This window comes from Chrysochloris asiatica, unplaced genomic scaffold (genome assembly GCF_000296735.1).
Source record: "Chrysochloris asiatica unplaced genomic scaffold, ChrAsi1.0 scaffold00194, whole genome shotgun sequence".
Lineage (NCBI taxonomy): Eukaryota > Metazoa > Chordata > Mammalia > Afrosoricida > Chrysochloridae > Chrysochloris > Chrysochloris asiatica.
The window spans coordinates 4,201,911-4,228,182 of NW_006408712.1; the positions used below are offsets into that span (position 1 = coordinate 4,201,911).

At 40.7% G+C, this 26,272-nt stretch overlaps 2 protein-coding genes across 2 annotated transcripts in view; both read left to right on the plus strand.

The window, feature by feature from the left end:
• PTGDR (prostaglandin D2 receptor (DP)) overlaps positions 1–8,535 on the plus strand; it is a 66,985-nt gene extending 58,450 nt beyond the window's left edge. The window contains exon 3 of the mRNA XM_006872370.1: positions 8,261–8,535. Coding sequence (XP_006872432.1) covers positions 8,261–8,535 — 275 coding nt within the window. The remainder of the gene's footprint in view (positions 1–8,260) is intronic.
• Positions 8,536–8,685: 150 nt separating this feature from the next.
• PTGER2 (prostaglandin E receptor 2 (subtype EP2), 53kDa) lies at positions 8,686–23,089 on the plus strand. Its single transcript, XM_006872355.1, is given in 3 exon segments — positions 8,686–9,580; positions 22,780–22,995; positions 22,997–23,089. Coding segments are annotated over 3 exon segments (1,089 nt in total). The 5' UTR covers positions 8,686–8,737; the 3' UTR covers positions 23,027–23,089.
• The last annotated feature ends 3,183 nt before the right edge of the window (positions 23,090–26,272 follow it).

The window sequence follows — 26,272 nt, forward strand, 5'->3', positions numbered from 1 at the left end:
ACAGTTGAGAAGGAAAACTAACATAAACAAGCAAGAAAAAAAAAAAAAAAAAAAAGGAGAGTGAGAAAGCATGCAACACCTATAAAAAAAAAAAAAATGCAGAAACCAAAGAGAGAAAACAGGGAGAGGAAGATGAGATAATGAAGAGAAAAAATAAAAGGAAAGGAAAATACAATTAGAGGAAGGAATGAGTAAAAGGGAAAGTGACCAGAGAGTAGTAACAATTTTTAATTTAAAAACTAATTAATGAAAACAAAAAAAAATGAAAGAGGGATAAAATAAGTAAGAAAGAAGCAGCAGCAGTTGAGAAAGAAAGAAGAAGAAATGAAAGGGGAGATAAAAAGGAGAGAAAGCAGGAGTGACAAAGAGAAGGGAGAAAGAATACAAAAACAAAAACAATGAAAGTTAAAAAAAAAAAAAAAAACAACCCCAGGGCAGGTGTCAGATCCAGAGGCGAGAAATAGAACTCATATCATGGATGGGTAAGAGATGAGACAGTAAAACTCATCCCTAGCTGAAGTTCCTTTAGGGGCTAGGTTTTGTCTCTTCTGGGCACTCAATCCAGAAATAGTTTGAGCCAACCCCAAAGCCGCTGGGGTATCAGGATATTTCCATCCCAGAGGGGAGCCAAGGGAGAGAAATCCCTCTAGTCCAGGGCTGATCTGAACCAGCTCTGCAAAATAGACCACACCTGATTCTAGGTTCTGGGGTTGGTGCTGCTAACTCTCCACACCCCAGAGAGTAGGAGCTTTTCTAGGGGTGTATGCACATGGGGTCCAGCCACAATTCTAGTCACCAAGGTATTGTGGGGGTACAAGAAGAAAAGAAAAAAAAAATTTTTTTGTACCTTTCTGTCCACCAATAATTCTCTGCATCACCTACTGCCCTTTTGTCTTCAAAGTGGCCCATGAAAGTTCAAGATGACCACACCATGGCTGGCCTAGCTGCTGGCACAGATCAGCAGTTTCTTTTCTGTGTTTTCTTTTTTTCTCTCCTCCACATACCTGTTCAAGGAGCTCTGGTAGCTTAGTGGTTACGAATCGGGGCTGTGAACCTTAAGGCCAGCAGTTCGAAACTACCAGCCACTCCACAGGAGAAAGATGAGGTGTTCTGCTCCTGTAAAGATTTACAGCCTCGAAAACCCTGTACAGGGTCACTATGGGTCGGAACTGACTCGACGGCACTTAACAACAACAACGACATATCTGTTCACTTGCTTCCCCTAGTGAGGGCTAGCCCAGGGCTGGCCAGGATCGACTATACAGATCTGGAACAGGGTCCACCTGAACAGGGTGAATGCAGACAACTCCCCTCTCCTTTAATGGGGCCCACATAACGGGGCTCACCTACTTGTATCTCTGACTACCTGGAAAGCGGTAGCTTCCCTGGAGGTGTAAGCAGATGGGGGCTGGCCTTGCCTCTGGTCACCAGGGAAGTGTGGGGAACAAGAAAAAAATTGCACCTTTATCTCTGCAAGCCACAAGTATGTTTTTGCAACACTGATCTTTATTGCTTTTCTGCAATGAGCCTTTTTGCTTTCTTCCTTCTTCTGAATACGTTTTCTTGGTGATTTATTACTGTTACCATATACATGACATAACTTAAAACTGCAGCACCATTTAGCAGGTGAGCAACAGTTAATGTACAACCATAGCATAATGAACCATTTTCTGATATACTCCCCTCTCTCCCATTTCTGTTGGTGTGTTCATTAGCATCAATATACAACTTTTATTTGATAAGTTTACTTTGTATTTATTTCTTACAAATGATACATTATTTCAGAGATTTAGTTTTTGAGTTTATTCTCTGAAGGTATCATATGCTTGGCCCTTATGATTGCCCATGTTATTGTGTTTTGGGAGAGCTCTCTCTTATTTTTAAGTTTCCCCCCATGTATAGATATGTGGCGCTGTGGGTTAATGCACCAGACTGCAAAGCCGTTTGAACTGTAAAGTCAGTGGTTCAAGCTCACCAGCTGCTCCTCGAAAACCCTATAAAGGGTCTCTATGGGTCAGAATCAACTCAACAGCACGTAACAACAACAAAATAGATATGAATATTTTTTTAATGCTATTACCTTTTCATTTGGAGTATTCCCTTGAGTAATATTTATAAAGCTGGTCTGGGAGTGGCTAAAAGACACTGTTTGGCAGTGTCTTGATTTCCCCCTTGTTTTTGGATGACAATTTTGCTGGGGAAAGAATTATTGGTTGGCAATTGTTTTTGTTCAGTATTTTGTGCACTATCTTGTGACTTCCAGAGTTTCTGGGAACACATCTGCACTGATTCCTGTGAAAGACTCTTAGTATGTTGAATTGCATTGTTTTCTTGTGGCTTTTAGAATTAATTCTCTCCTTGTCTTTGGTTTTCAAGAATTTTATTAGGATATGGCAAAGAGTTGATCTTTATGTGTTTCTTCTAATTTGGATTCTTATAGTTTCCAATAATTGCAGATTTGGGTCTCTGTTCTCTGGAAAATTCTCCCTTATTTTAACTGTTGAAGAATTATTTCTATGCTTTTATTGTCATGGTGCTCTGGAATTCCAATAATTCTAATGTTAGATTTCTTAATTTAATCTCATGTTTCCATTTGAATTTGTTCACTGTTCTTTGTTCTTTTTCTTGTGTTTCTTTTGAGAGCTTGATTGTTGTTGTTGTTAAGTGCCATCGAGTCAGTTTTGACCTATAGTGACTGGGTTTCTGAGGAGTGGCTGGTGGGTTTGAACCACCAACCTTGTGGTTCAAACTGACCTTATGGTCCAATGCTTATGCTGTAGTGCCACACCAAGACGTAGCTTGATAAGGTCAGTTATTTTATCTTCTAGTTCACGTGTGCTATCATCTGTCAGTTTGACTCTCTTGTTGAGTGCTTCTCTTGCATTTTCTAATTCAGTTGCTTTATTTTTCATTTCCAGTTGTTTTGTATTGAAATATTCAATTCTTCTGCTGCATTTCTCACTTTGTTCCTCCATTTGTTTCCCAATCATCACTAACTTGTTTTCTATGTCTTTTTTGTGTTTTTAAGCATATTTAACCCATAGACTGAAAATGTTCAATTATTTCCATTAGTATGGCCATTATGAAAGCTTCCTCTTCTTCATAGTTTAGAAGATTATTTCTTCTTTGTGATTTTGTGTGATTTACTATTTTTTGTTGAGCTTGGGCCTTTTTAAAATTTTTTTGTATTTGGGTTTTTGTGGAAATTTTTTCTGACTGAGCACCCGGGTGGTACAGATGGCCTGATGGCCAATCCAATGCCTGAGGCCTGCACTCACCAGTCTCTCTGCAGGGGAGAGATGAAGCAGTCTGCCTCCATAAAGCCTCATAACTCTGGGAAACCCACAGGAAGTTCCAGTCAGCCCCGCAAAGTTCCTATAAGTCAGAATGGACCCAGCAGAAGTGGGCTTGGTATTTATTCGTGAGAACCACTAGAGGGTACTCTTACCCTTAGGTTTTTCTCAGTGCTGATTCAGGAATTAACCGCTGGATCTCTGGAGTTTAATACAAATGTACAGTGGGTAGGGGGCCAGTTGGCTGAAGATGCTAATGTAAGTGGCAAAGGTGATGAGCTCTCTGTCTTTCCCTCATGGATGCCCTGCCCAGGTTCTCCCACAGTATTGCCCATCCATCTGAATTATTCCCCTTGCCCTATTACCCTTGCAGTGCCTCCTGGTTCTGGTGCCCATTGATCTCAGGCCTCAACAAGACACAACAACACTCTTTTGCAGCTCTGGTAGCATAGTGGTTACGAATCGGGCTGTGAACTTCAAGGTCAGCAGTTCGAAACTACCATCTCTTCTGCAGGAGAAAGATGAGGCTTTCTACTCCCGTAAAGATTTATAGCCTTGGAAACCCTGTACAGGGTCGCTATGGGTCAGAACCGACTCCACTGGCACATAACCAACCAACCAACCAACCAACCAACCAACCAAGTCTTCCTTCACCCCTCTCAATTGCACATTTCATGAACTCCCATGGTGAATATGTGCTGCCCTAAAATATCGTACTACACATTCTTCAGATTCGCTTCCTTTCTGTCTTCCCTGTTTGGAGTGTTATCCAGCCCTATCTCAAAATGACTTCAATGTAGTAGGTTCTTCCAACTTCTGTGTCATCCCTGTCCTCCCTCCCACTGCTAGATTCACCTTGAGTCTTCAATACCTCCACTGCTCTCTAGAGCTCTGAGATCTCAGTCTGTGCTTGTTTTTTTTGCTCTTCAGTGAGTTAGTTGCTGGAGGTATAAATGGGGGTGTCCACCACTCCCTTTGTCATCTTGCTCCACTGTCTCAAAAGTTTTTCATTGACTAGTTTCAGAAGTAGAACACCAGGCCTTTCTTCCTTGTCTGTCTTAGTCTGGAAGCACTACTGAAACCTGCCCATCATGAATGACTGCAGTTATGTGACATACTGGTAACATAGTTTAAATCATCATAGTGACACACAAATCACTACAGTATGACAAACTGACAGACAGGTGATGGACCATCCTAATGTAAGATGTTAATAATAGAAGCAAGTATGTGTAGGATATATGAGATTCTCTGTGTTGTCTTCACAATTTCTCTGTAAATCTAAATATAGTCTAAAAGAAAAAGTTTAGTTTTTAAAACAAAATTTGTTTTAAAGCCTGTTCCTCCAACCCTGGTTGTAAGAAGACAGTTCGGATATTTTGCTGACAACACATCCTACCCTTTTCATTTTGGCAGAGGGTAGATCTGTCCAAATGGTACCAATCATATTCTCTGTACTTCCAGCGCTTGATGTCTATAGGCCATCACCTTGTCCTTCCAACAAATTATTTCTCTCTCTCTCCCTCTCTTTTATCTTTGAGTGATTTTGCTTGTTTGTTTATGCAATGAAGTGGTATAATCTTGTCTAAGATACCACAGGACTCAGATGGTATTCTTAGAACTTAATTGGAGGAGATAATGTATTTGTACATTCATAGGAATAATAAAATATTTTCAATTAGTCTTTTGCATGGTCAAGACAACAAAAATAGAACTTGAGGCAGAATTAATGTTGGCTTTGTCCCCTAAGCAGCTCTCTCTTCCTTCTTGTTTATCTTTGCTTTCTCTTGAAAAATGACCTACAGAGAATAACTTGTCTTCCAAAGTCCTTTGAGCTTATGGATACACAGATGAAAGCTGTGAAACTTAGAATTTCAGTTTTGAGGTTTATGTAGTGTTTCCTGAAATACAATTGCACCATAGTAACACACTATGAAAAAATTAGCAAAACTCTGTAGCTCAAAGATGGTGCAAAACCAAAACAGTAAACCTGTTGCTACAGAGCAGACTCCATCTTGTGGTGACCTATGGGTTACAGAGTCGAAGCGCTTCGTAAACTTTTCTTGGCTATACTCTTTACAGAAGCAGATTGATAGGCCTTTTGTTCCATTGTGCCATTGGGTAAATTTGAACCACTAACTTTTATGTTAGTAATATAGTACAAACCATTTGTACCACCCAGGGACCTACCAGTGAGGATGTTAAGTCTTCAGATTTATTTTAAGAAACTGTAGGTTCTACCTGAGTTGTTTTTTGTTTTTTTTTTTGTTTTTAATTTTGATACATGTAGCTTACTTCATTTATTCCATCTAGAAGAGAGGGAGTAAGAAATTGATAATTCCAGAGGAAATGAATAAATTTGCATACTCTTTCACCTGGATGTGTAATACTCAATGTATGCCTATATCAGTGTATCAAAATTAATTTTCACTATCATATTGCTACAATGAGTAGTCTTGTATCTGTTTTCTCTATCTGAGTCTTGGTGTGGCACTGTAGGATAAGCACTGGATTACCACAAAATCAGAGTTTCAAATCCACCAGCCATTTCGTGGACACCCTATAAGGGGTACTATGAGTTGGAACCAACTCAACAGCACTTAACAGCAGCAACAAAGGTTCTATTTGAACTGAAAGTGTGTCGAGATAATACAGTAAATTAGAAATGGAAAGAAGCAGATTTTAAACTAAAAAATTGGGGGACACTGATAAACAAGATTAGACCTGCTTGGACTGACTGCTAGAGGTAAGAGACAAATCGGAACGAAGGATGGCAAACCAATCAACCCATGTCGTAACACGCATCACAGCAGAACTATATACAAATATATACATTCTTCTGTCCAAATCATGGAAACAAATAAAAGAGATATATCGAATATCAACAAGTAAAGCTGAACAACAGATAAGGAGAATAAGGGATAAGACATGATGTCATCAAACAGAATAACGGGCTCTTGCCCTGCCCCCCAAGATTTATAGAACCCCACCCTGGTCTTTCTTTTGCCACTTATCTCCTTATAAGTGAGATTTAGGGGTCAAGAGGTCCTACTCATGCTAAGCCCATGTACCCTTTATCCTAGACTACCTTCCAGGTACTTGGGATCATGGAATCAAAAGGAGACCAGAACTTAATTTCAGGGCCACCTACCCAAGGTCAGCTACACACCTGGGCATGCGTGTCCCCAGATCCAAGGTGTGACAGTCTTGGAAGGGATGTGTCCAGAACTTAGTTATGAGGGTTTTCCTTATTATGTAAATCTCCTCATGGTGCAAAGGTGAAGATTAGAAAAAAACAAACAGAAGGGTCTTTTGGGAGGACCTCCAATTATACTCTTGTTCTTTCTGGTATCCACAAAAGTTAGGGGTAGGTCTGCTCCCAGATGCCTATCCAAAGGAAAGTCGAAGTGAATACATAGGTAATGGTCAAAAATAGATTTCTATTGTGAGGGAGTATATGAAAAAGGAAAGAAACACTGTGAATTCATAGAAAGATTTACCATTGATTACGGTGAGATTAGGGAAGTTTAGGGTGGGGAAGCAGTCCAGAGATGGGTGGAGAAGGTTGGTGGCAATGTGGTGCTAACTTGCAGTTTCCAGCTTGTAAGGGAAACTGGGGTTAAGATGCCCTCCTGTAGGAATCCATGTCATCCAAACCTTATGCATGGGGAAGTGGGGACAGCTGATATGCAAAAATTAGTCTGTGGGCTATACAAATAAAACACCAAAAACACTATTGCTGTTGAGTAGATTCCAGTTTATGGCAATTTCATGTGTGTCAGTAGGACTGTGCTTTACAGGGTTTTCAGTGGCTGAGTTTTCAGAACTAGATTGCCAGACTTTTCTTCTAAGGCACCTCCGGATGGACTCAAACCTCCAATTTGTGGTTAGCAGCCAAGTCCTGTTAACTCTGTGTACCACCAGGGGTTCCAAGTAGTCCAGTAAATTATGACTGACCTTTTGGGAACTCCCTCTGCATTCCAATCCCCAAACCAGACTCATCAAGGTGAATGAAAACATGCAAGAGAGGGAACAGCCCATGCCTTAAGGTGTGTTCTTCAGCTCAATGAATTTTTTCCTTTCCATTCTATTCTGCAGATCTACCCGCCTCTAATCCTTTTCCCTTCCCTGTGTGACCTTTCTTAAAGAATATAACTCTCCGTCCAACTGGATTTTAAAAACAAAACAAAACAAACACACCCAAAACCCATTTTCACAACTCTGAGAATTAAGATAGTAAGTAGTAGACAACAATTTTTGTCTTCTCTAGTCTCTGAAACTGGCCATTCACTAATACGCTTTGCCCTGGGTGTTTCTGGATAGGCCGTGTGTGTTAACTGAATGTGGAAAAATTAATGGCTAAAAACAACATATGAACATTTTCTTCTAAGGCGAACTTGAGTAGAGAACAATGCTGAGCAATGGTTCCAAGCCTTGTCCACAAACTCAGTTCTGCCACTTAGCAGGAACATTCCTTCCCCCTCCCTCCTTTCTTTTCATTATTGCTGAAACAAGTGTTATCCGTTATGATGTTGACATAAGAAAAGGCGAAGTGCTAATAACTGAATCCAAACCAGAGCTGCAGTGTAACAGACGGCTCCGTGGTGTGCTTGGTTTGTTTCCTTGGATTAGCAGGCTTAGCTTTCACTTCCCCGGAAGGGCCACACTGGTCTTACTGCCAGAAGTCTGTGATGTCCGTTGTTCCCCTTTTCTCCCCATCTCACTGGACTGGGACCTCCCATCTCCTCCACTCTTTGGTGAGTCAGTTTACATTTCTCTCAGTTGCCTGAATATTCTGTGGGTTCTGCGCAGGGTCGTCAGGTGTGTTCTCACACTCCCTGTGAACTCTTGGCTGCAGCTGCAGTTAAAACTTTTCTAACCACAGTCAGATGGCCTTGAGGCTTTTGAAGACAAAACTCCGAGGGAGTGAGGAACGCGGCTCCCGCTGGCCACCTGGCTGCAAGCAGCTCCGGAGTCGCACGCAGCAGGCGCGCCCTGCCCAGCGCCCCCTCGCTTCCCATCTCCGCCAGCGCGGCCAAATGGACTCACAGCGCCCCCATGGGGTATGACGCTTCGTGCCTCTGGTAGCGTATGGGCGCTCCCACTTCGGACAACCATGACATCTCAGTTGGGCACGCCCCGGGGCGGTGCAGGGGCGGCGCAGATAGCCGCTCCTCTGAGCCGGACTCTGGGCTCTGGAGGACGCGGGTCTGCGCAGGAGCCCCGGGCGCCGTCCGGATGAGGCTGCCCAGAGAACTCCCGCGACGAGGCGGGAAACTTGGGACCAAGTCTGCCCTCGGTGAGTTTGAAGGGCCGGAAGGGGGCTCTGGGTTTCAGCCCCTCCCTTTTTTCCTTTGGGGTTTAGAGCACTCAGGCTCTCAAACCCTCAGTCTCTCAGGTATAGGCCTGACAGGAGGGTGCATCTCTCCTCCTAGAACACCATCATGGGTAATGTGTCCAATGATTCCCCGGCCGAGGACTGCAAGACTCGACAGTGGCTACCCCTGGGCGAAAGCCCAGCCATTAGCTCTGTGATGTTCTCTGCTGGGGTACTGGGGAACCTCATCGCGCTGGCTCTGCTGGTGCGCCGCTGGCGCGGGGATCCGGGACGCAGCGCCAGCCTCGGGAATCCCATCTCCTTGTTCCACGTGCTGGTGACCGAGCTGGTGTTCACCGACCTGCTCGGGACCTGCTTCATCAGTCCCATGGTGTTGGCATCATACGCAAGGAACCAGACCCTGGTGGCGCTGGCACACGAGAACCGCGCGTGTAATTACTTCGCCTTTGCCATGACCTTCTTCAGCCTGGCCACGATGCTCATGCTCTTCGCCATGGCCCTGGAGCGCTACCTCTCCATCGGGCACCCCTACTTCTACCAACGCCACGTTACGCGCCACAGGGGCCTGGCAGTGCTGCCTGCCATCTACGCCATTTCGCTGCTCTTTTGCTCCTTGCCACTTTTCGGCTACGTCCAGTACGCCCAGTACTGTCCCGGGACGTGGTGCTTCATCCACCACGAGCAGACCGCGTACCTGCAGTTCTACGCCACCCTGCTCCTGCTCCTCATCGTCGCTGTGCTCGTCTGTAACTTCAGTGTCTTTCACAATCTTGTCCGCATGTACCGAAGGGGCAGGAGAAGCCGCTGTGCACCCACACTGGGCAGCGGCCGGAGCGGCCCCGGGACCCGCAGGAGAGGGGCAAAGGTGTCCATGGCAGAGGAGACGGACCACCTCATCCTTCTGGCCATTATGACCATCACCTTCGCCATTTGCTCCTTGCCTTTCACAGTAAGTCACTCTGGTTCCATGGGCCAGCTCAGCACAGCCTTCTGACACCTTCCCTTCTGACCCCCACTCTTTCTAGCACCGCCATACAGACTTCTAAAACTTGTAAAAAAGAAAACAAAGTTCACTACCATCGAGTTGATTCCGACTCTCAGACCCTGGATAGGGCTTACGATGCTGTGAATCTTTACGGGAGCAGAAAGTCTTATCTTTCTCCCGCAGAGTGGTGTATCCTACAGAGCCACCCGGGCTCCTTGACATTTGTAAAAGGATGTCCTCATTTGTAAAGCTTTAGTAGCCTTCCTCTCTCTCACTTCTTAACTTTACCCCACTTCCTTCCTTCCCTAAGGGTGTTTTGCTGTAAGGCAGTCCCAGTGAAAGGGAGCCTTTGCCCTGTACAGCCTGCCACCGTAGAGTCAAAAAGCCTGTGTACAGCGTCTTTGTCCCACTGTTGGCTAGCCTGGCTAGTACCTGAGGAGGAATCCGACCCATTCACCATTGCTTGGTTGTGTTTCTTATACCTGAGCTCTGGTAACATAGTGGTTACGAATCGGGCTGCGAACCAAAAGGTCAGCATTTCAAAACTACCAGCTGTTCCGCGGGAGAAAGATGAGGCTTTCTGCTCCCATAAGGATTTACAGCCTTGGAAACCTTGTACAGGGTCGCTATGAGTCGGAACTGACTCCACAGCACGTAACAACAACCCTGAGCTGCAATTAACCTTCCTGTACCTTCCACCCACCAGTACTAGTTCTTTATGTTTTCCTTCTGTTTCTTCCAGAGCAAATAGCTTTCCAATTGCAGTTGGGAAGGGTCTGGTGTGAGAAGGGTCCCTTTTGCAGTTTAGGAAATTCATTATTGAAGAATCTAAAAGGAAACAAATGCCTAATCTACAGTTTTCCCTATTTATATTTTGAATATGTGCCTCTTCGAAGCCATTAAAATTCACAATATGTCCATAGTAATAATTGGAGGAAAAGGGGCTTGTTTGGAGGAATCCCTTCCTAAGCTTTGAGAGCCCTCCAGACGAGGCATTTGTCCCCTTTCACAAAAGGTCATCTTGATGTCACTTTCAGAAATAGATACAGGTGTTCTTTAGCTTACAGTCTTGTACTTTGTGATCAGGATGTCACACCCAGGAATGGCTGGCTGGTTCTTGTCAGGGATGGAAGAAGTAGGCTTGTCCAGGATTTACCATGATTGAGCAGGACAAAAAGTTACCTAGGCAACAGAAGGATGGAACCCAAAGTTCTGGATTGGGTGCTGCCCTGGTTGGGGGCAAATTCAGAAGTTTGTTCTTGTTCTAGGTCATAACTTGGGAGAAAGACGAGACTGTCTTCTCCCATTAAGATTTACAGTCTCAGAAAATATATAGGAGGGTCACCATGAATCAGAACTGATGGGTGGCAGTGGGTTTCGTTTTTTGACTCCATTAGTATAGCCTGGTGTGGCGCTGTGGGTTAATGCACTAGACTGCAAGGTCGACTTGAACCACAAGGCCGGCAGTTCAAGCTCACCAACAGCTCCTTGGCAACCCCATACAGGGTCACTATGGGTCGGAACAGACTCGAGGGCACTTAACAACCGCAACAATAGATCCTGAGATGTATCTGGGCAATATAGAACTGAGGCTGGGAGTTTTGTCTGTCTACTTCCTTATCTTCAGAAGAACAAGATTGACCTTTCAGGGAGTCAGCAGTAAGCAGTGACTCCCACCTACTACAACCTTAGGAAGAAGAAGAAATGTAAGGTGCCTAGAGAAGTAACTTTATCCAGCCTCTGGCCTCCCATGTTGCTTTAGGTTATTTAATTGACATCATAAAGGACAGGGAAGGAACACAGGATCGTAAAAACCTTTATATGATACTCCGCCCTCCTCCCTGTAACACCACCATCAAGTAAAATGAAGGCCATTTCTTAGCTAAGTTCTATTCTCCGTGGTCGCACTGTTCTCACACTTCTCCTCTATCTTCTGTCAGGGCATGAGCTTGTCTGAATCAGTGCATTGTATTTTGCAGAGAACGAGATAAGGTATATAAAAGGTGGTGGTAGTGATGCACTGTGGAATCAGTTCAGACTCATAGTGACCCTGTACAGGGTTTCCAAGACTATAAATCTTTATGGGAGCAGAAAGCCTCATCTTTCTTCCACAGAATGGCTAATGGTGTTGAACTGCTCACCTTTAGGTTAGCAGCCTGACTTGTAGCCACTACGCTACCAGAGCTCCTTCTTAGAAAAAGAACTGTAAGTATGGGAGACTGCATCTCTCATTCTGCCTAGAACAGGGGAGCTTGTGAAGCAGAGATAGCTGCGCATCATAACTTCTACTCCTGTGCTTTACTGGTGGTGGTGGTGGTGGTGGTGGTGTGCTGTGGAGTTGGTTCCAACTCATAGCAACACTATGTAGGGCTTTTGAGGCTATAAATCTTTATGGGAGCAGTAAGCCTCATCTGTCTCCCACAGAGAGACTGGTCAGTTTGAACTATGGACCTTGTGGTTAGCAGTCCACCTCATAATCCACTATGCTCCCAGGGCTCCTTGTTTTATTGGTGGTGGTGATGATAGTGTGCTCTGAATTCAGTTCCGACTCATAGTGACCCTGAATCTAGTTTTCAAAGCTATACATTTTTACAGGCCTAGAAAGCCTCGTCTTTCTCCCACAGAATGGCTGGTAGTTTCAAACTCCTCTCTGCAGTTAGTAGCCCATCTCATAACCACTATGCTACCAGAGCTCCTTGTTTTTCTTTTTTACTATGGGTTAAATCAGGTTCCCTGGGTGGTACAAATAGTTAAGTGTTTGACTACTAGAGGAAAAGTTGGCAGGCTTAGAGGTCCTCCAGAAGGCAGGCTTAGCGATCTGCTTCCGAAAGGTTAGAACCTTGAAAATCCTATGAAGCAGTTCTACTCCGCACACGTGGTCCCTCCATGAGTCTGAATAGACTTGATAGCGACTAATAGCAACACTAACATGGACTAACTCAGCGTTTGGGGCTTAAGATTGTGACTAGGATGCATGAATCTATGAAAGAAAACATTTCAATCTCTACTAAACAACTTAGAATTCAACTTGGAGGTTATAAACCATTTCCATATTGGGGATACTGGTCTTGGACACACTGAGAATTAGATTGTTCTTGCAGTCTTATCTGTTATTTGTGAGTTTGTATATGAAAATATCCCCTACCCTAGCTTCTTAGATCGCATGGGAAGGGACTCAGATGTGACAATGTACTTGTGAAAAGGATTTTAATTCCCTTTCTTAAGTCCTTTAGAGAAGGAGAGCAGGGGCATAAAGGTCTACCTTTTGATCATGATAGACCCACTACATAAACTCCAAAAAATAAACCAACTACAGTCGAGTCAATTCCTGCTCATGCTAACCTATAGGATTGAGTAGAGCTGCTCCCTAGAGCTTCTGAAGGTTGTAAATCTTTAAGGAAGCAGACTGCTTCATCTTTCTTCTGAAGAGCAACTAATGGGTTCAAACCACATTGTGGTTACCAACCCAATGCTTAATCTACCATGCCAACAAAGTTTCGTATTTTAATAAAGATAATCATTTTCAACAGGCTCATCTGCTTTCACATAAATTTGCCTTTTATAATGAGAATTTCATCATTGCTCTGTGTTCTTTTCAAGTCTGCTTATATATACGTTGTTGGTTTTTTCCTTTGATCCTAGGCTTTTGACAATTCCAGAGTAGTCAAATGGAAGGAACTTAGAACTAGAAGTCTGATTAGAATGGGCAGAAGTATAGAGGATTTGCTTTGAAGCTTTGTTTTAATTTGATTGCCTAGTTATGGCTTAAGGATCCCTTGGAAGCACAGTGGTTAAGTAGTTGCCTGCTAACCAAAAGGTCAGCAATTTGAACCCACCAGCCACTCCATGGGAGGAAAGACCTAGTCATCTGCCCTCATAAAAGAGTGCATGCTAGGAAACCCTATAGGGCTATTCTACCTATAGGGTCATTATGAGTTGAAATCTATTCAACAGCATTCAACAAAAACAATATTTCTGGATTAGAGGAGCCTAATGAAGATTATGAGGGGACTTTAGCTCCCTCATAACCATTCCTTGGTATTGAACCATTCCTTGGTATTGAAATCACCAAATAGCAACCATTTGCTTCTGCATATATGTAAGGCAAAGATTCTCAGACAACGATCAGGAGAAAAGTAATTAAGCTAAATTCTGGCCTTATGGCTAACAAGATACCACATCCAGATGAACTATGGATAATCACTAGACACAAAACAGAAAACTGAGCTGTATCTTCAGTCATCTCAACAAGGAAATTTACATGGACTATTGACTAATTTTACTTTGCTAATACATTATTAGCAATAATTTTCTTGCATTTCCATGGCACTGTAAACCTTATGAAGTGTTAAACAGTGCTCCTATTGAAGCTATTTCTTGGAGGGGTTAGCCAACAGTTTAAAATTTAGAGCTACTATTTGGTTTTTATATTCTGTTACTTTGAAAAGCTTGGCCCCAGGAAGGGTGCTTTCTCCCCCAAGTCCCTTTAATTCAGCTTGACCCACACTACAGATATGGTCAGAAGTGACCTACATCAATCTCCTCCATCCTCCATCAGGCAGGCATCATTTTCACATGTCCTAATTGGGGTGACTCGGAAACCCTGTACAGGGTCGCTATGGGTCAGAACCGACTCAACGGCACTTAACAACAACAACAATTGGGGTGACAGAACTGTTAGATTGAAGCGAAGACTTGTGGTTGCCTTCAAAACTGCTGTCCCTCTAACAAAGCACAGTATGAGCCAGCAATGTGACCCAAATATGGAATTTAAGTTAAGAAACCACTGAAATTTAATTTTAATCATATGTCCAAAATGTCAATTCAAAATGTATTCAATGTTACATAACTATTAATGAAATATTCCAATTAATTTTGTTCCTTAAGTCCCAGGGAATACTAGCATCCTACCCTATTTCTTTCTACCTTATTCCTTCCTCAGGTTAACAAAGCTGTACCCAGTGGGATAGCAGTGTATTCCACTGTACTGGAGTAGTGGAGGGAAGAAGGGAGTGTGGATATAGGAAATCTCATCTAAAATTTCCAGAAATACTAATGTCAGCCAGTGTCCCAAGGTGTGGGCAGAATTACTGCTTCCTTAAACAGTGCCAATGTAGGACTTGGAAAGTTAGAAACTATCACATGTAGATCGCCCAGCATCCTGTAGCAAAGTCAAGTTCAACCTCATACATCATCATTATCAACATCAAAACAACTGATATTTTTAGTACTAACTTTTATATAACTCATTATTTTCACAGGCCTGTAAAGTAGGTAGTATCATTATTCCCATTTTACAGATAAGACAACTTGCCCTGGGTCCCCAGCTAGTAAATAATGGACGCAGAATTCAAAATTTGAACAGGAAGCCTATGCACCTAACAAAAATACCATCAAAGACAAAGTATTCATTTGGGGATTAACTAGTGAAAAGATTAACTCAGTATTTCAGAAAAGAATTATGACAATATTATAAATATCCAGACCACTTCACTCTTTTTTTTTTTTTTTTTCCCACTTCACCCTTGATTGCAACTTGTTATTTTTAAAAATAAAAAGGCAACAACTTTTTCTCCATGTCATCTCAAGAGGCCTGAGCTGGGACTTTGTCCTCTCCATAGAGCCTACGAAACAAAAGTCTGAAACTGAAATTTTAGGAGATTGGCTAATGTAAATACTGGTCTAAATTAAGAAATAATGAGATTATCCCTAACAGAAAATCTTCCATGGGTAGATATAAAACATTTCTTAAGTGATAAAAAAAACATGCGGTGTTTAGGAAATGACATTAAGTTTGACTATCCAATATGAAATCATAGGATCAACAACATACTCCAAACTGTTTATGCACTCAATGTTTATTGTACAAATTAATAAATTCCTCCTTATGTTAATCAGCTGTTGTCATCATTGCAGAGATAAATAGAAACTCTCTTCCTGAAATAGAACAGAACACAGGAAATTCATCAGACCCCCTTTCTTCCCTCAGATACTTACTGTTTGTGTCTTAATTTTCAACCCACATCAAACCACTTTCTCACTACTTTGCTAACAGTTGTGGACAGTTTCAGGTGATTCTAAATTGTTTTCCACATGCTGTTAGGATAAAGTACTTAGGTGTTTTATTCAGTTCTAAAATTTCAAGAGCGAAGTATTGGCTCATTCTAAAAGTGCCTTCATCTTTGGAAATACCTTAAGGCTATTAATTTCTAGGTAAATCTGGTTAGTGGAAACCTGATCTTTGCAATGCATACAAACTAAAATAAAGAATACTAGAGTTTCCTTCTTGTTCCTCATATTCTTTATATAAAATATAATATGGATGAAGTTGAAAAATTGGTAGGAAATTGGCTGGTTACATACATGCAAAAGTTCACAATTTTAATAGGAATGCAAGAGAAATACAGGAATTTCTCAGTATGACCGCAGTGATCTTTAGTGATATTTGAAGTTAATAGCCATGAATAACTAGAAGGCTCTTTATCATTAATGTATCATTAATGATGGATTTGAAAATTATTGAAAAAGTTTCAGTATGTATCACCTTTTAAGAGAAAGTTCTTGTGGGTATTTTTAACTTATTTTCCTTTGCCATTTGACAGTATGAAATGGTAATTGTGAATAAACACACTATTACACTAGTTTTTAAATTTTTAGATAGCAAGAACCATAGAGAAGTTGTGCATCCTGTTGACACACCCTTGGTCAAATTTATTATCATTGCTGTTTCAGATGATTAAGGACAAGTCCTTGGCTTAAACAAAAACATCATTTTGGGTTGGTACAATCTGGTAGCGTAGTGGTTATGAATCAGGCTGCTAACTGCATGGTCAGCAGTTCAAAACTCCCAGCTGTTCCGCAGGAAAAAGATGAGGCTTTCTTCTTCCGTAAAGATTTACAGCCTCGGAAACCCCGTATAGGGTCACTATTAGTTAGAACCGACTCCACAGCACATAACAACAACAACATAATGTGTCTAGAGCTGAGTGCTGAGTTTAAAGAAGGAAAAAATTTTAAATTAGAAATGGTGAGGGAATGATCTTCTGAGGCAGAGTTTCAGGAAGATTCTCAATGAATGTTTTCAGCTAGCTGCTTTGTTGTTATTGTTGTTAAGTGCCACTGAGTCATTTCTGACTCATAGTGATCCTCTATAGGGTTTCCAAGGAGCAGCTTGGTGGGTTTGAACTGATGACCTTTCGCTTAGCAGTCCAGTGCTTATCCTACAGCACCACACCAGATGCTTAAGACCCAACTAATCTGCAATTTAGCCTGCTCTTTTCCTACCGCTTCTCCTGTGCTCTAGTTTTAAATTTCTGATTACCACTTCCCTCCCATTGCTTGAGCTCTTGTCCATTGTGCCTCAACTTTTATCAACAAAGTGTGCTGAGACTACATGGCGCCTAAAATTACTCCTAACAGAAAACTTGATTGAAGAATCCTGCACTTGAGGCATATGTATGATGGGAAGGACAAGGGTATAGGGAAAGTGCATCTGGGGGGAGGCTGAAATTTCTCTCAACCAGGCTTCTTAACCTGACCTCATGAACAGTGAAGGAGCTCTTTAATATTGTTTCAAAAGCTTGTGTTTATATGAATCCTGAATAAAGGGTCCTTGATGGCCATCATTTTTCAAAGGATGACACCAACTGGAAACTATAGGCTCATAGCACTAGCATTAGCTCTTCTTCCCAGCACTCCTCTCTGGCCTCCGTGATAGAAGTAGAGGATGCTGGTTAGTTCTGGAGCCTTAACTCTGCTCTTTCTAAAGGGAGATAGACTCCTGTGTCCCTCCACCACTAAGCACAGAAGGGCTACTTTAAAATGCCCTAACCCTGGAAGATAGTCTCCCAAAAAGGGTGTTTTGTTTTTGTTTTTAAGGATGAATTATGCAGAGCCTACATACAACCAGGACACATCTTTTAGAAGGCACAGAAGTAGAAACAAGTCTGTCCTTGAAAATAACTGTGGAAATGAACAAAGGATAAAGAAAGCCAAGTATGTAGTTAGTTACAGCCATGGGTGTAAAATCTTTCAACAAGAATTTGTTTGTTGTTCTTAAGTGCCGTTGAGTGGTCATAGGGTTTTCAAAGAACAGCTGGTGTGCTTGAACTGTTGAGTTTGCAGTTCAGACCGACTTTGCAGTCCAGCTCATTAACCCACAATGCCACATCAGGATTGCATTAACAAGAATAGTGATCTCCATAAAACTTTGATGTCATCTCTTACAGGTAGAGAATTCAGTCAGTCAGTCTTTCCAGTGTAGGCTTTGTATATGAATGATGGCAGAATATACAGTTGTTGTTGAATGCCATGGAGTCAGGTCTGACCCATAGCAATCCTGTCCAGGGTTTCCAAGGAGAGGCTGGTTAGTTTGAACCGCCAACCTTGTGGCTCAAATTGACTTTGCAGTCCAGCACACTAACCCAGAGCACCACACCAGGACTCAGAGTATATAGTAGTAGTTGGAAGTAAAAATTGGGCATCCCCTACTTGGGTTTGACTCTATCAGGCATTTCCACTTACAGGTTCTGTGATCCTGGTGATGTTAACTAATCCTCTAAGCCTTGGTTTCCTCTCTCTACAATGGGAACAATAATACTTCATAATTTTGTATAAGCATTAAACAGAATGTTGTTGTTAAGTGCCATGGAATCGGGTCTGACTCATAGCAATCCTTTATAGGGTTTCTAAGGAACTGCCATTTGAACCACCAATCATGTGGCAATGCTTATCCTACAGCACCACCCCAAGACTCCAATTAAATAGAATAATACCTATGCATTGCTTAGCATCATGCCTGGTAATAGGGGTTCTATAAGCATTAGCTGCTAACTCCATAGGATTCAATTTCCAAAAGGAAATCAGATTTCTACTAATGATCAGTTATTGAATTATGGAAGCGCAAAGTCGACTGATGGGCCAGGTCAAAGTGCATCTTTTTACATGTGCTACATCATAATTTTAAAGTCTTTCAGGTTGTAGTTAAGGTTCTATAGCAATTATTCTTAACCTTGGTCACATATTCAGATCATGTGTTATTGTGGTTAAGTGTTGCTGAGTCAGTTCTGACTTGTAGCAGTCCTGTAGAGAGTTTCCAAGGAGCTACTAGTGGGTTTGAACTGCCAATCTTGTGGTTAGTAATTCAGTGCTTATCCTACAGTGCTACACCAGGACTCCTGATCATATGGCATGTGCCATGGAGTTGTTGCCAACTCCTAGCAACCCTGTATAGGGTTTCCAAGGTTGTAAATCTTTATGGGAGCAGAAAGCCTCATTTTTCTCATGTGGAACGGCTCCTAGTTTCAAACTACTAACCTTGAGGTTAGCAGGCCAACTCTTAACCACAACGGTACCAGACCCTACTGCCCAGGTCACAGTCCAGACTAATTAAATCAGTGTCTGAGAGAGGGGCCCAAAACATCAGAATTTTTTTATAGCTTCTTGGGTGATTTCAAATTAGTAGCTAAGTGCCATTCTCATTTGCTCTAAAATTCTGAACCTAGTATGTAGTTCCATTAAATGTAGAAAAGTATTTCAAATAAACAGTGCCCAGTCAGTGCCATGATGAAGTTTTCCATAAGAAGCTAAGAGGTTTCTATAGAAGTCAGTGCTGAAAGTGCTAATTCTTATCTATCCTACTTTGGAAGGGTCTCAACAAGCTCTGTGTTCTTAGCAAAGCCCTGTAGAGAAAGCCTGCCCTAAGGAATTTCAGCTCACTTTAACTTATTTAGAGTAGCACTTGGTTGTTTCTCTCATAGCAAATATATTAGTAGTGTTCACAATAGATGTATTATTTATACCAACCTCTGAAACAATTCCACAACGTCACTGAAACATTATTAGTTTATTGATTTATATCCCTTGTATCAGATTTAATTTGCAGTTAGCAGCCAATTATGCCACATGACTTTAACTTAAAAGTCAGGCTCTACGAGATCAAAAATAGTGAACTCTAGGCAAAGTGGTGAACTAGAACCCAAGGAAAATAAGGGAGACAAGAAAAGAAACAAAAACAAAAAGCTTGCATCAATTAAAACTTGCTCACATCAAGAGCTTCAAGGATTACTGAAGTACTCTTTTTTTCTTTTTTTTTTTTTACCAAGTGTTTTCTATAAAATATTGACCAGCTCCAGAAATGCATATTTTAAGCAATTCTAAAAATTACCCAGCATAGTAGATGAAAAGGAAAGGAAACTGAGAGTACAGAATTGCTTCATCCTCTAAAAGGAGTTTTCACTTCTCATTATTCTGTGACACTCTAAAGGGACCAGGAACTAATTGTGAGTTACTCCCCACTGAAATCCTGAATCATGTTCATGTGTGAAGCAGTGACCCCAGAATGCTGAGCTCTCCTCTCTGCCCATCTTGGCTGGCCAATTCACTGGGATCACACTGCTTGAGTAAACTAGATGATAGACTCAGTTACAAACTTTTTCTACAACAGAGTGCTCAGTTTATTTATAATCACACACATATTTACATACAGATGTTTCACTATATATTATAGAAACATGTTGTTGTTGTTAGGTGCCATTGAGTCAGTTCCAACAGAAAGAACAAAGCTCTACCTGGCCCTGCCGCATCTTCACAATCATTGCTGTGTTTGAGCCCATGGCTGCAGCCTCTGTGCCAATCCATCACGTTGGGAGACTTCCTCTTTTTTTTTTTTTTTTTTTTCTGTCCCTTTACTTTACCAAGCATGATGTTCATGTACAGGGACTGGTCTCTCCTGATAACATGTCCAAAGTATATGAGATGAAGTCTCCCCATCCTGGTTTCTATGGAGCATTCTGCTGTATGCCTTCCATGACTGAGACGGTCATTCTTTTGGCAGTCCATAGTATATTCAGTATATACACATGTATATGTGCACCTAAGAGCTGTGGTAGCACAAAGGTGCTATGGGATAAAGTACTGGACCACAAGGTCGGTTTGAACCAGAAGGTCAACAGTTCAAACTCACCAGCCACTCCTTGGAAACCCTAAAAGGGTCACTAGGAGTCAGAACCAACTCGATGGCCCTTAACAACAACATTGGAAAGAGTGATTGTTCAAAACCCTTCAGTGGCTCTGTGGGAGCAAGAGCTAACAATCTGCTCCTGTAAAAACTACAGTCTAGAAAACCCTGTGGGAAATTTCTGTGTTGTCACATGTGATCACTATGAGTTGCAACTGACTTGGTGGCACCTAACAACAATGTGTGCATACCTGTGTGTGTATGAAGGGGCTTCAAAACGTTGGTGGAAAATGAAATGAAAAGATAATAGAATTGCTCCTTAAATGCACCATATAAGTACTGTGTATTTCTCATTGAAAATAGCTAACAAGAAAAGTATTGCTCTATTGCATGTCCCTACCTAACTTCTCTTTTTGTTCTATAATCGGGGGACTCCATCATCAATTCCTCTTTTTCCTTACTCATCTGCCAAGTCTTTTTCTCCATTCCTTATGCCAAGATTCTCTGGCATAAACACCTGTGGCTGCCAACCCATCCTGCTATTGTCCTAACATAAGCAACCAGAAGATGGCTATTCGGCTCTGTCCTTGCAATTTGCTTTGTATATTCAGATGCCAGCTGCCTGCAAAGTAACTAAATAAACCATTCCTTCTTCTGGTGAAGTGAGACTAACTACCTAATTCTCAGGCTACTGTTGGTAAGAAAATCCCTGGAGCATTACAAAGAACTGGTTTTAAATGAGCAGCCCAGGTGGACCTGTGGTTAACCAAAATGCTCAGCTGTTAACCAAAATGCTCAGCTGTTAACCAAAAGTTTGATGGTTTGAACCCATCAGCTACCTCATGGGAGCGAGATGTGATAATCTGCTTCCCTAGAGATTTACAGCCTTGGAAGTCCTATGGGGCAATTCTGCTCAGTTCTGTGGGGTCTCTCTGAGTCAAAATAGACTCGGTGGCAGTGAATATAGCGAGAAATGATGGAGTATGATTTGCACTTTTCTATAAGTTATATGGAGATGGATGTTAGAGCATGTTCTGTTCCACTCATTTCATTATGGCTGAGAAGTCTTGTTATTTCCTAAACAGCTAATGAATCAGCTCTAAGCTGGTCTTCTAATTTAAATATACTGATCGACATGAGGATGTGCAAGCTTGATGTATAGGACATTGTTCTAAAGACCTGTGTTCTAAAACAGATAGTCTGGATGCTGTATGTAGTGAGAGTTAGAATCTGTGCCCTGACTCAGCCACTAACTAGCCTTGGGAACCCGGGCAAGTCACCCAGCATCTCTGCCCTTAGTGTCCCCATTGGTGAAATGGAGATAGTGACAACTAATTCATGAAGCACTTACTAAGTCAATCAGTGTTCTCATCATCTTTACATCAGTCCTGTTAAGTTGGTACTGTTATCATTGTCCCTCATTTTAAAAATGAGGAAACTGAGGCACAAAGTGGTTAGGTTTCTTGCCTATAATCCCAAAGCTGTATATGAAGTCAGGATTCTCCCATAGCAAGAACCAGCTGCTTCCCCCATCTCAATAAATTGCGATGATTAAATCAGATGACATATTTGGAAGTAAATTAACATGTTATTAACCTTCATGAAGCTCATGATTTAAAATGAGATAATAATGCTCTAAATCTTTGATAAGGAATAGGAATAAAGCAGTTATAATACTCAGAATAATTTATGACACATGTCTGGTTGGCGCAGTCAGCTAAGCACTAGACTGCTAAACAAAAGGTTGTTGGTTCAAACCCACCAGCCATTCCTTAGAAACCCTATACAGAATCACTATGTGTCAGAACAGACTCGATGGCACTTAACCACAACAACATATATATATGATTATTCATCAGTGGTAGATGCTAATATTATTATTATTGATATTAAAATAATTAGGTGCCAAGAAAAGTTTATTCATCTCTCTCAATTCTCAAGGAAAAGATAGAAACATTGTATATAATGTTAATGTTAATTATAAGCCACAGAAGACACCTTTTTATTGAGTTCAAGAGAAAAAAAACAAACACATTAATTATATTAAAAAGGAAGTAGAGTGAGATTTTTTTTTCTCTTTCCTCTTCACCATTTCCATAACACTCAAAGCACAATTTCCCTTTTAAATCAGAAGAAATAGTGTAATATGATCTATGCTAATCTGCTGCTATAAGACTAACATTGTTTTCCCTTTTGTTTCTTACAGATTTTTGCATACATGAGTAAAACCTCTTCCCGACAGGAAAAATGGGACCTCCAAGCACTTAGATTTTTATCAATTAATTCAATAATTGATCCTTGGGTCTTTGTCATCCTTAGGCCTCCCGTGCTGAGACTGATGCGTTCAGTTCTCTGTTGTCGGGTTTCGTTAAAAACACAAGATACCATACAAACTTCCTGTTCTACACAGTCAAATTCCAGTAAACAGGCTGACCTTTGTGGACAGTAATTAAGAAGTACTTAGTTAGCCAGCATCTGGAAGATCATTTTGAAATGATTCCTTGGAGAAATGAAAAGAAAAAAACAATTAGTGTATCTCCAAAATGAAGCTACGCTAATAAAACAGAGTAAACAGATCAGTAAGCAGTAGTTTGGGTTATAGATGTGTTGACAAGGCACTTCATGGAAGGTGCCAGAAAGTTATCTATAACATCTACCCTTAATGAGCATGTTACATGGCCTTTATAAGAACAGCCCACTGCATTTAAGAGCCAGTTGCCCTTACATTTAAGCTTTCCTGTTGAATGAGAAAGCATGTGGTTTTACAATTTGTTTATTGTCTCTTCTATTTTAATCTTCTATGCTACTACATTATAAACTTCTATACTACTACATTACATTGTATACAGTTCGACCAGATGAAACTTTATATGTACTCTCTAGGAAGTTCAATATGTGAGAGCAACCAAGTCTACTTAACTGTTTGTGATGGCTTAATGAATCCTTTATTTGGACAACAGAATTGAAAATGATAAACACTCTGTATTGTAATGTCTCTGTATGTGGAAATACTGTCTTGTCACTACAGTATTACCTTAGAATGGGCACACTTCGTGACTGTCTTGTGAGCTGTTTGCTATTCCTCCAGGAGGAATAGCATGTTAATGAATATATGTTAAATTGTCAGCTTATTTATTTTACAAAACCCAGTTGTGGTACCAGTAACCAACAAAACTTAAGGAATTTTCCTCTAAACAAGAAATAATGGTGGTGGTGGTTGTGTGTGTGGAGTCGGTTCCAATGCACAGTGACCCTGTATAGGGTTTCCAAGGCTGTACATTTTTATGGCAGAAGAAAGCCTTATCTTTCTCCTGTGGAGCAACTGGTAGATTCAAACTGCTGACTTTGGGGTTAGCTGCCCAACTCATAACCCACTATGCTACCAGGCCTCCTTAAAAAAGAAATAATACAAGAGCATTATTAAGAGACAATTCTGTCTAATATTCTTCATTCTATTTCCAATGAAGGACTTATATGACTGAAATGAAATACTGAGGTTAAAAACTGAAAACTCTGGTCAATTCTTCAAAATACTGGAATTCTTTTAATGATGATGTTGGGATCATATACACTTTATGGGATGACTGTGTTACAGCAAAATTCATCTGTCTATATTTTTATTTAGGAAACATAGTTTGACTCACATAGGAAATCATGTAACAGTGAGTCATCTCTTAACATATTTCTAAATCTAAATGTTTGGCATGGTGTAAACGCAACATCAAAATATTTCAGTGAATTTGCACTGTTTAATCATATCTTAGTTACTATGTAAACTCATCTGAAATGTTACAAAAATAAATGATAAAACAGAAGTTTAAAAGTGAAATATCATTTCATGAACTCTCCCAAATAATATTTTATCATTAGCATAGACATAATATCCTTTAGATGAGATGAAAAGGGAAAAAAATGTATTTAATTTGTCAGGTTTTTAAAGTGTGGTTGCTTTGTTATTAGGATTCAAAATATTCAGCATAGTATTTGGCAGAGCTGTTTTCCTTCAGTTTTAACCCTCCAGCTTGATTTTTTAATAAAAAGTGGAATGACTTTATTTTATGGTAGTGACTATAAAAATAAAACATGGGTGTTTGTTTTTACTGAAGTCTTATTGAGCTGTTTACCCTAAACCATAACCTATAAGTAGCTATCAAACTAGAGGCTCATTTAATGATTTCAGACCAATTTAGGCATCAGTGTACTTTGACACAAATAATCTGTGTCAAATCAGCTCTAGCGTTAAAAAGAAAAAAAAAAAAGGTTCACTTTTCTACAAATCTAAACAATCTAAGCAAAATGTAACTTTACTAAGATCCAGAGATGTAAATAAATGTTCCTTGCCCAGAAAGTATTTTAAAGTTGAAAGACTCTTCTAAATGGGGCTAAATTAGGTCTGTGAGTAATTTCTAAATATAAAATTCTGAAATTACTTTGAATCTGGAAGATTGATGTCTTCTATCAGATTGACATTTCCCCCTTACAAATGAAAATGTTAACTACAATCCTTAATCCCACTTTACCAACTATAAAAATTTCTGGAATGATGCCTGCCTGAGAACTGTTAAAAAAGGCAATATTGGGCATCATAATCACTGGTAGGGACAAAGCGATACCCACTGGGAGTCCCAAATGTAAGAATTGAGGCCATTTATTTGATAATGAAAGATGGCTAGGATTTGTTTCTGCATGGACTCCTGATGTCTACACTGCATACGTGGCTAAAGGTTACTATTTCATTGTTACCAATATATACACAGTAGGGATTTAGAGAGAAAACCATATATAATAGTCAATCACCTACTATTAATGGTGATTTATAGATAACTTTTTAAAATTACTTAGATTAGATATAAAAAAAAAAACATTACCTTTCTAAAAATTCTGAATATCAAGTACACCTATTTATTATTAACTCATTTTCAAGTTAAATGAATTAGAAATTAGCCTTATATATTAAAGAGTAGAATTGTGATGAAAGAAGATTTAGATTTTATTCTCAACAACTCTCACCCACCTACTGCCGAGTCAATAGAATGAAAGGGAGGAAGAAACTGGAGGGGCTAGTCACCTGACTGCCAGCCCTAACTAGGTGTCCAGATAAAGAATGTCTATTCTTAGCTGAGGTTGTTCTCGATGGTTCACTGTGGTTCAGGTTATCTTTCCCAAGAAAGAACTCGGAAATTGTGGTGCTAAATTGTAGTCTTGAATCTCCAAAGATCTCATAGGGATCTGAGTTTTGTTAGAAGTGATAGAAAGACTCTAGAAGACCTGAGGTTTAGACCAATGACAACCTAGAGCCAGATTAATACTCCAGTAACCACACCTACCCCAAAGCACTGAGCCAGGAATTGTTCTAATGTTAATGCTAAATTGCTCAGACTTGATTTCCACCCCGGCTCCAAAAAGAACCCAAAATATTCAGGTTTAGAATTTGATAAATTTGAAAGGCAAGGCAAGTTAATTAGCTCTCACTTAGGCTGAGATTTGTTTTCACTTAGCTTAAGCCAAATCTAACGGTTTCTTAAACTTGGAAAGAGTCCCTTCTTGAAGTATTCCTCTCTGCAAATAAGCACTTGATACATGTGACCTTAGAGTTCCTACTCAGTACAGATGGTGTTGCAACTTGAATGTTTGATGACTGTCTTCTGCTTTCATCAAACACTTCCCCCTCCCCTTTGGATTTCCTCTCTGAGTGCACA